This window comes from Carcharodon carcharias, assembly GCF_017639515.1.
Source record: "Carcharodon carcharias isolate sCarCar2 chromosome 19 unlocalized genomic scaffold, sCarCar2.pri SUPER_19_unloc_5, whole genome shotgun sequence".
NCBI classification, from domain to species: domain Eukaryota; kingdom Metazoa; phylum Chordata; class Chondrichthyes; order Lamniformes; family Lamnidae; genus Carcharodon; species Carcharodon carcharias.
This window is the reverse complement of record NW_024470569.1, coordinates 242,501-254,939: the sequence shown is the minus strand read 5'-3', so window position 1 is coordinate 254,939 and position 12,439 is coordinate 242,501. Positions and strand designations below refer to the sequence as shown.

The 12,439-nt window shown below is 52.1% G+C and overlaps 1 protein-coding gene across 1 annotated transcript in view; it reads left to right on the top strand.

The window, feature by feature from the left end:
* Positions 1-12,439, top strand: part of egfl7 (EGF-like-domain, multiple 7) — a 304,651-nt gene that overhangs the window by 122,495 nt on the left and 169,717 nt on the right. Inside the window, exon 4 of the mRNA XM_041180609.1 lies at positions 929-1,041. Coding sequence (XP_041036543.1) covers positions 929-1,041 — 113 coding nt within the window. The remainder of the gene's footprint in view (positions 1-928; positions 1,042-12,439) is intronic.

Below are 12,439 nucleotides of genomic sequence, written 5' to 3'. Positions count from 1 at the left end.
CTCCTGAACCTTAAGCACCTGAATTTTCTACTGAACACCTTAAACACCTGAATTTCCTGCTGAACTCTTAAACACCTGAATTTCCTCCTGAACCTTAAACACCTGAATTTCCTCCTGAACCCCTTAAACACCTGAATTTCCACCTGAACCTTAAACACCTGAATTTCCACCTGAACCTTAAACACCTGAATTTCCTCCTGAACCTTAAACACTTGAATTTCCTCCTGAACCCCTTAAACACCTTAATTTCCACCTGAACCTTAAACACCTGAATTTCCACCTGAACCCCTTAAAAACCTGAATTTCCTCCTGAACCCCTTAAAAACCTGAATTTCCACCTGAACCTTAAACTCCTGAATTTATTCCTGAACCCGTTACACTCCTGAATTTCCATCTAATCCCCTTCCACACCTGAATTTCCATGTGACTTCCATTCTCAGCAGCTTTCTGTGGGGGAGAGAGTTTCTGGTTTTCACACTCACTTTGTCTGATTCCTCACCCCCTCCCCTATCCCACCAGAGGAAACAGCTCCACTCTCTTTATCTCTCTCTCTCTATCCTGGTCTCTCTCTCTCTCTCTCTATCCCGGTCTCTCTCTCTCTCTATTCTGGTCTCTCTCTCTCTCTATCCCGGTCTCGCTCTCTCTCTCTCTATCCCGGTCTCTCTCTCTCTCTCTATCCCGGTCTCTCTCTCTCTCTATTCTGGTCTCTCTCTCTCTCTATCCCGGTCTCGCTCTCTCTCTCTCTATCCCGGTCTCTCTCTCTCTCTCTCTCTCTCTATCCCGGTCCCTCTCTCTCTCTCTATCCCAGTCTCTCTCTCTCTCTCTCTCTATCCCGCTCTCTCTCTCTCTCTCTTCTCCGTCCACCGTGCCCCGTCCTGTCCCATCACCTTTACCACCTGTAAAATTCCAGCCGTTTTATTGCCCTCAGGACCACCTACAAGACAGCGAGCCGGGAGGTGAGGAGGGAAATCCTGCAGACGGTGTATGAATGTTGTCCAGGATGGAGGAAGAAACAGGCCCACGTCTCAAACTGTGAACTTGGTGAGTGGCTGGTGGAGTTCGGCGGGGGGAAGAGTGAGAGAGAGAGAGAGACCAGGATAGAGAGAGAGAGTGACCAGGATAGAGAGAGAGAGAGAGAGAGAGCACGATAGAGAGAGAGAGAGAGAGAGAGAGAGACCAGGATAGAGAGAGAGAGAGAGAGCGGGATAGAGAGAGAGAGAGAGAGAGAGAGCGGGATAGAGAGAGAGAGAGAGACCGGGATAGAGAGAGAGAGAGAGACCGGGATAGAGAGAGAGAGAGAGAGACCGGGATAGAGAGAGAGAGAGAGAGACCGGGATAGAGAGAGACCAGGATAGAGAGAGAGAGAGACTGGGATAGAGAGAGAGAGAGAGAGACCAGGATAGAGAGAGAGAGAGAGACTGGGATAGAGAGAGAAAGAGAGAGACCGGGATAGAGAGAGAGAGAGAGAGAGACCGGGATAGAGAGAGAGAGAGAGAGAGACCAGGATAGAGAGAGAGAGAGAGAGACCGAGATAGAGAGAGAGAGAGAGAGAGAGAGAGAGACCAGGATAGAGAGAGAGAGAGAGAGAGAGACCAGGATAGAGAGAGAGAGAGAGAGACCGGGATAGAGAGAGAGAGAGAGAGAGAGACCAGGATAGAGAGAGAGAGAGAGAGACCGGGATAGAGAGAGAGAGAGAGAGAGACCAGGATAGAGAGAGAGAGAGAGGGAGACCGGGATAGAGAGAGACCGGGATAGAGAGAGAGAGAGAGAAAGAGACCGGGATAGAGAGAGAGAGAGAGAGAGACCGGGATAGAGAGAGAGAGAGAGAGAGACCAGGATAGAGAGAGAGAGAGAAAGAGACCGGGATAGAGAGAGAGAGAGAGAGAGACCAGGATAGAGAGAGAGAGAGAGAGACAGGGATAGAGAGAGAGAGAGAGAGAGAGAGACCAGAATAGAGAGAGAGAGAGAGAGAGAGACCAGGATAGAGAGAGAGAGAGAGAGAGCGGGATAGAGAGAGAGAGAGAGAGAGAGACCAGGATAGAGAGAGAGAGAGAGAGAGAGAGACCAGGATAGAGAGAGAGAGAGATAGAGAGAGAGAGAGAGAGAGAGAGACCAGGATAGAGAGAGACCGGGATAGAGAGAGAGAGAGACTGGGATAGAGAGAGAGAGAGAGAGACCAGGATAGAGAGAGAGAGAGAGACTGGGAAAGAGAGAGAGAGAGACCGGGATAGAGAGAGAGAGAGAGAGACCGGGATAGAGAGAGAGAGAGAGAGACCGGGATAGAGAGAGAGAGAGAGAGACCGAGATAGAGAGAGAGAGAGAGAGAGAGAGAGAGAGAGAGACCAGGATAGAGAGAGAGAGAGAGAGAGACCGGGATAGAGAGAGAGAGAGAGAGAGAGAGACCAGGATAGAGAGAGAGAGAGAGAGAGAGACCAGGATAGAGAGAGAGAGAGAGAGACCGGGATAGAGAGAGAGAGAGAGAGAGACCAGGATAGAGAGAGAGAGAGAGGGAGACCGGGATAGAGAGAGACCGGGATAGAGAGAGAGAGAGAGAGAGACCGGGATAGAGAGAGAGAGAGAGAGAGACCGGGATAGAGAGAGAGAGAGAGAGAGACCAGGATAGAGAGAGAGAGAGAAAGAGACCGGGATAGAGAGAGAGAGAGAGAGAGACCAGGATAGAGAGAGAGAGAGAGAGACAGGGATAGAGAGAGAGAGAGAGAGAGAGAGAGAGAGAGACCAGAATAGAGAGAGAGAGAGAGAGAGAGAGAGAGACCAGGATAGAGAGAGAGAGAGAGAGAGCGGGATAGAGAGAGAGAGAGAGAGAGAGACCAGGATAGAGAGAGAGAGAGAGAGAGAGACCAGGATAGAGAGAGAGAGAGATAGAGAGAGAGAGAGAGAGAGAGAGAGAGAGACCAGGATAGAGAGAGAGAGAGAGAGGGAGACCGGGATAGAGAGAGACCGGGATAGAGAGAGAGAGAGAGAGACCGGGATAGGGAGAGAGAGAGAGAGCGGGATAGAGAGAGAGAGAGAGACCGGGATAGAGAGAGAGAGAGAGAGACCGGGATAGAGAGAGAGAGAGAGACTGGGATAGAGAGAGAGAGAGACCGGGATAGAGAGAGAGAGAGAGAGCCCGGGATAGAGAGAGAGAGAGACCGGGATAGAGAGAGAGAGAGAGAGAGACCAGGATAGAGAGAGAGAGAGGGAGACCGGGATAGAGAGAGACCGGGATAGAGAGAGAGAGAGAGAGAGACCGGGATAGAGAGAGAGAGAGAGAGAGACCGGGATAGAGAGAGAGAGAGAGAGAGAGAGAGAGACCAGGATAGAGAGAGAGAGAGAGAGAGAGACCGGGATAGAGAGAGAGAGAGAGAGAGAGACCAGGATAGAGAGAGACCGGGATAGAGAGAGAGAGAGAGAGAGACCAGGATAGAGAGAGACCGGGATAGAGAGAGAGAAAGAGAGACCGGATTAGAGAGAGAGAGAGAGAGAGAGAGACCGGGATAGAGAGAGAGAGAGACCGGGATAGAGAGAGAGAGAGAGAGAGACCGGGATAGAGAGAGAGAGAGAGAGAGACCGGGATAGAGAGAGAGAGAGAGACCGGGATAGAGAGAGACCGGGATAGAGAGAGAGAGAGAGAGAGAGAGACCAGGATAGAGAGAGACCGGGATAGAGAGAGAGAGAGAGAGAGAGAGACCAGGATAGAGGGAGACCGGGATAGAGAGAGAGAGAGAGAGACCGGGATAGAGAGAGAGAGAGAGAGAGACCGGGATAGAGAGAGAGAGAGACCGGGATAGAGAGAGAGAGACCGGGATAGAGAGAGAGAGAGACAGACTGGGATAGAGAGAGAGAGAGAGTTAGAGAGACCGGGATAGAGAGAGAGAGAGAGAGAGAGAGAGACCGGGATAGAGAGAGCGAAAGAGAGAGAGAGAGACCGGGATAGAGAGAGAGAGAGAGAGCCCGGGATAGAGAGAGAGAGAGACCGGGATAGAGAGAGAGAGAGAGACCGGGATAGAGAGAGAGAGAGACCAGGATAGAGAGAGACCGGGATAGAGAGAGAGAGAGAGAGAGACCGGGATAGAGAGAGAGAGAGAGACCGGGATAGAGAGAGAGAGAGACCGGGATAGAGAGAGAGAGAGAGAGACCGGGATAGAGAGAGAGAGAGACCGGGATAGAGAGAGAGAGAGAGACTGGGATAGAGAGAGAGAGAGACCAGGATAGAGAGAGACCGGGATAGAGAGAGAGAGAGAGAGACCGGGATAGAGAGAGAGAGAGAGACCGGGATAGAGAGAGAGAGACCGGGATAGAGAGAGAGAGAGAGAGACCGGGATAGAGAGAGAGAGAGACCGGGATAGAGAGAGAGAGAGAGAGAGACCGGGATAGAGAGAGAGAGAGAGAGAGACCAGGATAGAGAGAGACCGGGATAGAGAGAGAGAGAGAGAGAGACCAGGATAGAGAGAGACCGGGATAGAGAGAGACAGAGAGAGACCGGGATAGAGAGAGAGAGAGAGAGAGACCGGGATAGAGAGAGAGAGAGAGAGAGACCAGGATAGAGAGAGACCGGGATAGAGAGAGAGATAGAGAGAGACCAGGATAGAGAGAGACCGGGATAGAGAGAGAGAGAGAGAGAGACCGGGATAGAGAGAGAGAGAGAGAGAGACCGGGATAGAGAGAGAGAGAGAGAGAGACCGGGATAGAGAGAGAGAGAGGGAGACAGACTGGGATACAGAGAGAGAGAGAGAGAGACTGGGATAGAGAGAGAGACAGACTGGGATAGAGAGAGAGAGAGAGAGAGAGAGACCGGGATAGAGAGAGAGAGAGAGAGACCGGGATAGAGAGAGAGAGAGAGACCAGGATAGAGAGAGAGAGAGACAGACTGGGATAGAGAGAGAGAGAGAGAGACCGGGATAGAGAGAGAGAGAGAGAGAGAGACCGGGATAGAGAGAGAGAGAGAGAGAGACCGGGATAGAGAGAGAGAGAGAGAGAGAGAGACCGGGATAGAGAGAGAGAGAGAGAGAGACCGGGATAGAGAGAGAGAGAGAGAGAGACCAGGATAGAGAGAGACCGGGATAGAGAGAGAGAGAGAGAGACCGGGATAGAGAGAGAGAGAGAGAGACCGTGATAGAGAGAGAGAGAGACCGGGATAGAGAGAGAGAGAGAGAGAGAGACCAGGATAGTGAGAGACCGGGATAGAGAGAGAGAGAGAGGGAGACTGGGATAGAGAGAGAGAGAGAGAGAGACCAGGATAGAGAGAGACCGGGATAGAGAGAGAGAGAGAGAGACCAGGATAGAGAGAGACCGGGATAGAGAGAGAGAGAGAGACCGGAATAGAGAGAGAGAGAGAGAGAGACTGGGATAGAGAGAGAGAGAGACCGGGATAGAGAGAGAGAGACAGACAGACCGGGATAGAGAGATAGAGAGAGAGAGACCAGGATAGAGAGAGACCGGGATAGAGAGAGAGATAGAGAGAGAGACCAGGATAGAGGGAGACCGGGATAGAGAGAGAGAGAGAGAGACCGGGATAGAGAGAGAGAGAGAGAGAGACCGGGATAGAGAGAGAGAGAGACTGGGATAGAGAGAGAGAGAGAGAGAGAGAGACCGGGATAGAGAGAGAGAGAGACAGACTGGGATAGAGAGAGAGAGAGAGAGAGACCGGGATAGAGAGAGAGAGAGAGACAGACTGGGATAGAGAGAGAGAGAGAGACCGGGATAGAGAGAGAGAGAGAGACCGGGATAGAGAGAGAGAGAGACAGACTGGGATAGAGAGAGAGAGAGTTAGAGAGACCGGGATAGAGAGAGAGAGAGAGAGAGAGACCGGGATAGAGAGAGAGAGAGAGAGAGAGAGAGAGACCGGGATAGAGAGAGAGAGAGAGAGCCCGGGATAGAGAGAGAGAGACCGGGATAGAGAGAGAGAGAGAGACCGGGATAGAGAGAGAGAGAGACCAGGATAGAGAGAGACCGGGATAGAGAGAGAGATAGACAGAGACCAGGATAGAGAGAGACCGGGATAGAGAGAGAGAGAGAGAGACCGGGATAGAGAGAGAGAGAGAGAGAGACCGGGATAGAGAGAGAGAGAGACCGGGATAGAGAGAGAGAGAGAGAGAGACCGGGATAGAGAGAGAGAGAGAGAGACAGACTGGGATACAGAGAGAGAGAGAGAGAGACTGGGATAGAGAGAGAGACAGACTGGGATAGAGAGAGAGAGAGAGAGAGAGAGACCGGGATAGAGAGAGAGAGAGAGACCGGGATAGAGAGAGAGAGAGAGAGAGAGACCGGGATAGAGAGAGAGAGAGACAGACTGGGATAGAGAGAGAGAGAGTTAGAGAGACCGGGATAGAGAGAGAGAGAGAGAGAGACCGGGATAGAGAGAGAGAGAGAGAGAGAGACCGGGATAGAGTGAGAGAGAGAGAGAGACCGGGATAGAGAGAGAGAGAGAGAGAGACCAGGATAGAGAGAGACCGGGATAGAGAGACAGAGAGAGAGACCGGGATAGAGAGAGAGAGAGAGAGACCGTGATAGAGAGAGAGAGAGACCGGGATAGAGAGAGAGAGAGAGAGAGACCAGGATAGAGAGAGACCGGGATAGAGAGAGAGAGAGAGAGACCGGGATAGAGAGAGAGAGAGAGAGAGACCGTGATAGAGAGAGAGAGAGACCGGGATAGAGAGAGATAGAGAGAGAGACCAGGATAGAGAGAGACCGGGATAGAGAGAGAGAGAGAGAGACCGGGATAGAGAGAGAGAGAGACCGGGATAGAGAGAGAGAGAGAGGGAGACTGGGATAGAGAGAGAGAGAGAGAGAGACCAGGATAGAGAGAGACCGGGATAGAGAGAGAGAGAGAGAGAGACCAGGATAGAGAGAGACCGGGATAGAGAGAGAGAGAGAGACCGGAATAGACAGAGAGAGAGAGAGAGAGACCGGGATAGAGAGAGAGAGAGACCGGGATAGAGAGAGAGAGAGAGACAGACCGGGATAGAGAGATAGAGAGAGAGAGACCAGGATAGAGAGAGACCGGGATAGAGAGAGAGATAGAGAGAGAGACCAGGATAGAGGGAGACCGGGATAGAGAGAGAGAGAGAGAGACCGGGATAGAGAGAGAGAGAGAGAGAGACCGGGATAGAGAGAGAGAGAGACCGGGATAGAGAGAGAGAGAGAGAGAGACCGGGATAGAGAGGGAGAGAGACAGACTGGGATAGAGAGAGAGAGAGAGAGAGACCGGGATAGAGAGAGAGAGAGAGACAGACTGGGATAGAGAGAGAGAGAGAGAGAGAGACCGGGATAGAGAGAGAGAGAGAGACCGGGATAGAGAGAGAGAGAGACAGACTGGGATAGAGAGAGAGAGAGAGTTAGAGAGACCGGGATAGAGAGAGTGTGAGAGAGAGAGACCGGGATAGAGAGAGCGAGAGAGAGAGAGAGAGACTGGGATAGAGAGAGAGAGAGAGAGCCCGGGATAGAGAGAGAGAGACCGGGATAGAGAGAGAGAGAGAGACCGGGATAGAGAGAGAGAGAGACCAGGATAGAGAGAGACCGGGATAGAGAGAGAGAGAGAGAGACCGGGATAGAGAGAGAGAGAGAGAGAGAGACCGCGATAGAAAGAGAGAGAGACCGGGATAGAGAGAGAGAGAGAGAGACCGGGATAGAGAGAGAGAGAGACCGGGATAGAGAGAGAGAGAGAGAGAGAGACCGGGATAGAGAGAGAGAGAGAGAGAGACCAGGATAGAGAGAGACCGGGATAGAGAGAGAGAGAGAGAGAGACAAGGATAAAGAGAGACCGGGATAGAGAGAGAGAGAGAGAGAGACCGGGATAGAGAGAGAGAGAGAGAGAGAGAGACCGGGATAGAGAGAGAGAAAGACCGGGATAGAGAGAGAGAGAGAGAGAGACCGGGATAGAGAGAGAGAGAGAGAGAGAGACCAGGATAGAGAGAGACCGGGATAGAGAGAGAGAGAGAGAGAGACCGGGATAGAGAGAGAGAGAGAGAGAGACCGGGATAGAGAGAGAGAGAGACCAGGATAGAGAGAGAGAGAGAGACCGGGATAGAGAGAGACAGAGACCGGGATAGAGAGAGAGAGAGAGACCGGGATAGAGAGAGAGAGAGAGAGAGACCAGGATAGAGAGAGACCGGGATAGAGAGCGAGAGAGAGAGAGACCAGGATAGAGAGAGACCGGGATATAGAGAGAGAGAGAGAGACCGGGATAGAGAGAGAGAGAGAGAGAGACCGGGATACAGAGTGAGAGAGAGACCGGGATAGAGAGAGAGAGACCGGGATAGAGAGAGAGAGAGAGAGAGACTGGGATAGAGAGAGAGAGAGAGTTAGAGAGACCGGGATAGAGAGAGAGAGAGAGAGAGAGACCGGGATAGAGAGAGCGAAAGAGAGAGAGAGAGACCGGGATAGAGAGAGAGAGAGAGAGCCCGGGATAGAGAGAGAGAGAGACCGGGATAGAGAGAGAGAGAGAGACCGGGATAGAGAGAGAGAGAGACCAGGATAGAGAGAGACCGGGATAGAGAGAGAGAGAGAGAGACTGGGATAGAGAGAGAGAGAGAGACCGGGATAGAGAGAGAGAGAGACCGGGATAGAGAGAGAGAGAGAGAGACCGGGATAGAGAGAGAGAGAGACCGGGATAGAGAGAGAGAGAGAGAGAGACCGGGATAGAGAGAGAGAGAGAGAGAGACCAGGATAGAGAGAGACCGGGATAGAGAGAGAGAGAGAGACCAGGATAGAGAGAGACCGGGATAGAGAGAGAGAGAGAGAGACCGGGATAGAGAGAGAGAGAGAGAGAGAGAGAGACCGGGATAGAGAGAGAGACCGGGATAGAGAGAGAGAGAGAGAGAGACCGGGATAGAGAGAGAGAGAGAGAGAGACCAGGATAGAGAGAGACCGGATTAGAGAGAGAGATAGACACCAGGATAGAGAGAGACCGGGATAGAGAGAGAGAGAGACCGGGATAGAGAGAGAGAGAGACCAGGATAGAGAGAGACCGGGATAGAGAGAGAGAGAGAGAGACCGGGATAGAGAGAGAGAGAGAGAGAGACCGTGATAGAGAGAGGGAGAGACCGGGATAGAGAGAGAGAGAGAGAGAGACCGGGATAGAGAGAGAGAGAGACAGACTGGATAGAGAGAGAGAGAGAGAGAGACCGGGATAGAGAGAGAGAGAGAGACAAACTGGGATAGAGAGAGAGAGAGAGAGAGAGACCGGGATAGAGAGAGAGAGAGAGACCGGGATAGAGAGAGAGAGAGAGACAGACTGGGATAGAGAGAGAGAGAGAGTTAGAGAGACCGGGATAGAGAGAGAGAGAGAGAGAGAGACCGGGATAGAGAGAGCGAGAGAGAGAGAGAGAGACCGGGATAGAGAGAGAGAGAGAGAGCCCGGGATAGAGAGAGAGAGACCGGGATAGAGAGAGAGAGAGAGACCGGGATAGAGAGAGAGAGAGACCAGGATAGAGAGAGACCGGGATAGAGAGAGAGAGAGAGAGACCGGGATAGAGAGAGAGAGAGAGAGAGACCGGGATAGAAAGAGAGAGAGACCGGGATAGAGAGAGAGAGAGAGAGACCGGGATAGAGAGAGAGAGAGACCGGGATAGAGAGAGAGAGAGAGAGAGACCGGGATAGAGAGAGAGAGAGAGAGAGACCAGGAGAGAGAGAGACCGGGATAGAGAGAGAGAGAGAGAGAGACCAGGATAGAGAGAGGCCGGGATAGAGAGAGAGAGAGAGAGCCCGGGATAGAGAGAGAGAGAGAGAGAGACCAGGATAGAGAGAGAGAGAGAGAGACCGAGATAGAGAGAGAGAGAGAGAGAGAGAGACCAGGATAGAGAGAGAGAGAGAGAGAGACCGGGATAGAGAGAGAGAGAGAGAGAGACCAGGATAGAGAGAGAGAGAGAGAGAGACCAGGATAGAGAGAGAGAGAGAGAGACCGGGATAGAGAGAGAGAGAGAGAGACCGGGATAGAGAGAGAGAGAGAGAGAGAGACCAGGATAGAGAGAGAGAAAGACCGGGATAGAGAGAGAGAGAGAGAGAGACCGGGATAGAGAGAGAGAGAGAGAGAGAGACCAGGATAGAGAGAGACCGGGATAGAGAGAGAGAGAGACACCGATAGAGAGAGACCGGGATAGAGAGAGAGAGAGAGAGAGACCGGGATAGAGAGAGAGAGAGAGAGAGAGACCAGGATAGAGAGAGACCGGGATAGAGAGAGAGAGAGAGACACCGATAGAGAGAGACCAGGATAGAGAGAGACCGGGATAGAGAGAGAGAGAGAGCGACCGGGATAGAGAGAGAGAGAGAGAGAGACCGGGATAGAGAGAGAGAGAGACCAGGATAGAGAGAGAGAGAGAGAGACCGGGATAGAGAGAGAGAGAGACCGGGATAGAGAGAGAGAGAGAGAGAGACCGGGATAGAGAGAGAGAGAGAGAAAGAGAGACCAGGATAGAGAGAGACCGGGATAGAGAGAGAGAGAGACCAGGATAGAGAGAGACCGGGATAGAGAGAGAGAGAGAGAGACCGGGATAGAGAGAGAGAGAGAGAGAGAGACCGGGATAGAGAGAGAGAGAGAGAGAGACCAGGATAGAGAGAGACCGGGACAGAGAGAGAGAGAGAGAGAAACCAGGATAGAGAGAGACCGGGATAGAGAGAGAGAGAGAGAGACCGGGATAGAGAGGGAGAGAGAGAGAGACCGGGATAGAGAGAGAGAGAGACCGGGATAGAGAGAGAGAGAGAGAGAGACCGGGATAGAGAGAGAGAGAGAGAGACAGACTGGGATAGAGAGAGAGAGACTGGGATAGAGAGAGAGAGAGACAGACTGGGATAGAGAGAGAGAGAGAGAGAGAGAGACCGGGATAGAGAGAGAGAGAGAGACCGGGATATAGAGAGAGAGAGAGACCGGGATAGAGAGAGAGAGAGACAGACTGGGATAGAGAGAGAGAGAGAGTTAGAGAGACCGGGATAGAGAGAGAGAGAGAGAGAGACCGGGATAGAGAGAGAGAGAGAGAGACCGGGATAGAGAGAGAGAGAGAGAGAGACCTGGATAGAAAGAGAGAGAGACCGGGATAGAGAGAGAGAGAGAGTGACCGGGATAGAGAGAGAGAGAGACCGGGATAGAGAGAGAGAGAGAGAGAGACCGAGATAGAGAGAGAGAGAGAGAGAGACCAGGATAGAGAGAGACCGGGATAGAGAGAGAGAGAGAGAGAGACCAGGATAAAGAGAGACCGGGATAGAGAGAGAGAGACCGGGATAGAGAGAGAGAGAGAGAGAGAGACCAGGATAGAGAGAGAGAAAGACCGGGATAGAGAGAGAGAGAGAGAGAGACCGGTTTAGAGAGAGAGAGAGAGAGAGAGACCAGGATAGAGAGAGACTGGGATAGAGAGAGAGAGAGAGACACCGATAGAGAGAGACCGGGATAGAGAGAGAGAGAGAGAGACCGGGATAGAGAGAGAGAGAGACCAGGATAGAGAGAGACCGGGATAGAGAGAGAGAGAGAGAGACCGGGATAGAGAGAGAGAGAGAGAGAGACCGGGATAGAGAGAGAGAGAGACCAGGATAGAGAGAGAGAGAGAGAGACCGGGATAGAGAGAGAGAGAGACCGGGATAGAGAGAGAGAGAGAGAGACCGGGATAGAGAGAGAGAGAGAGAGAGAGAGACCAGGATAGAGAGAGACCGGGATAGAGAGAGAGAGAGACCAGGATAGAGAGAGACCGGGATAGAGAGAGAGAGAGAGAGACCGGGATAGAGAGAGAGAGAGAGAGAGAGAGACCGGGATAGAGAGAGAGAGAGAGAGAGACCAGGATAGAGAGAGACCGGGACAGAGAGAGAGAGAGAGAGAAACCAGGATAGAGAGAGACCGGGATAGAGAGAGAGAGAGAGAGACCGGGATAGAGAGGGAGAGAGAGAGAGACCGGGATAGAGAGAGAGAGAGACCGGGATAGAGAGAGAGAGAGAGGGAGAGTCTGGTTTAGAAAGAGAGAGAGAGGGAGAGTCTGGGATAGTGAGAGAGAGAGAGAGAGACTGGTCTAGAGAGAGAGAGAGACAGACTGGGATAGAGAGAGAGAGAGAGAGAGAGAGAGACCGGGATAGAGAGAGAGAGAGAGACCGGGATAGAGAGAGAGAGAGAGACCGGGATAGAGAGAGAGAGAGACAGACTGGGATAGAGAGAGAGAGAGAGTTAGAGAGACCGGGATAGAGAGAGAGAGGGAGAGAAAGACCGGGATAGAGAGAGAGAGAGACCGGGATAGAGAGAGAGAGAGAGACCGGGATAGAGAGAGAGAGAGAGACCGGGATAGAGAGAGAGAGAGACAGACTGGGATAGAGAGAGAGAGAGACCGGGATAGAGAGAGAGAGAGAGACCGGGATAGAGAGAGAGAGAGAGACCGGGATAGAGAGAGAGAGAGACAGACCGGGATAGAGAGAGAGAGAGAGAGAGAGACCGGGATAGAGAGAGAGAGAGAGACTGGGATAGAGA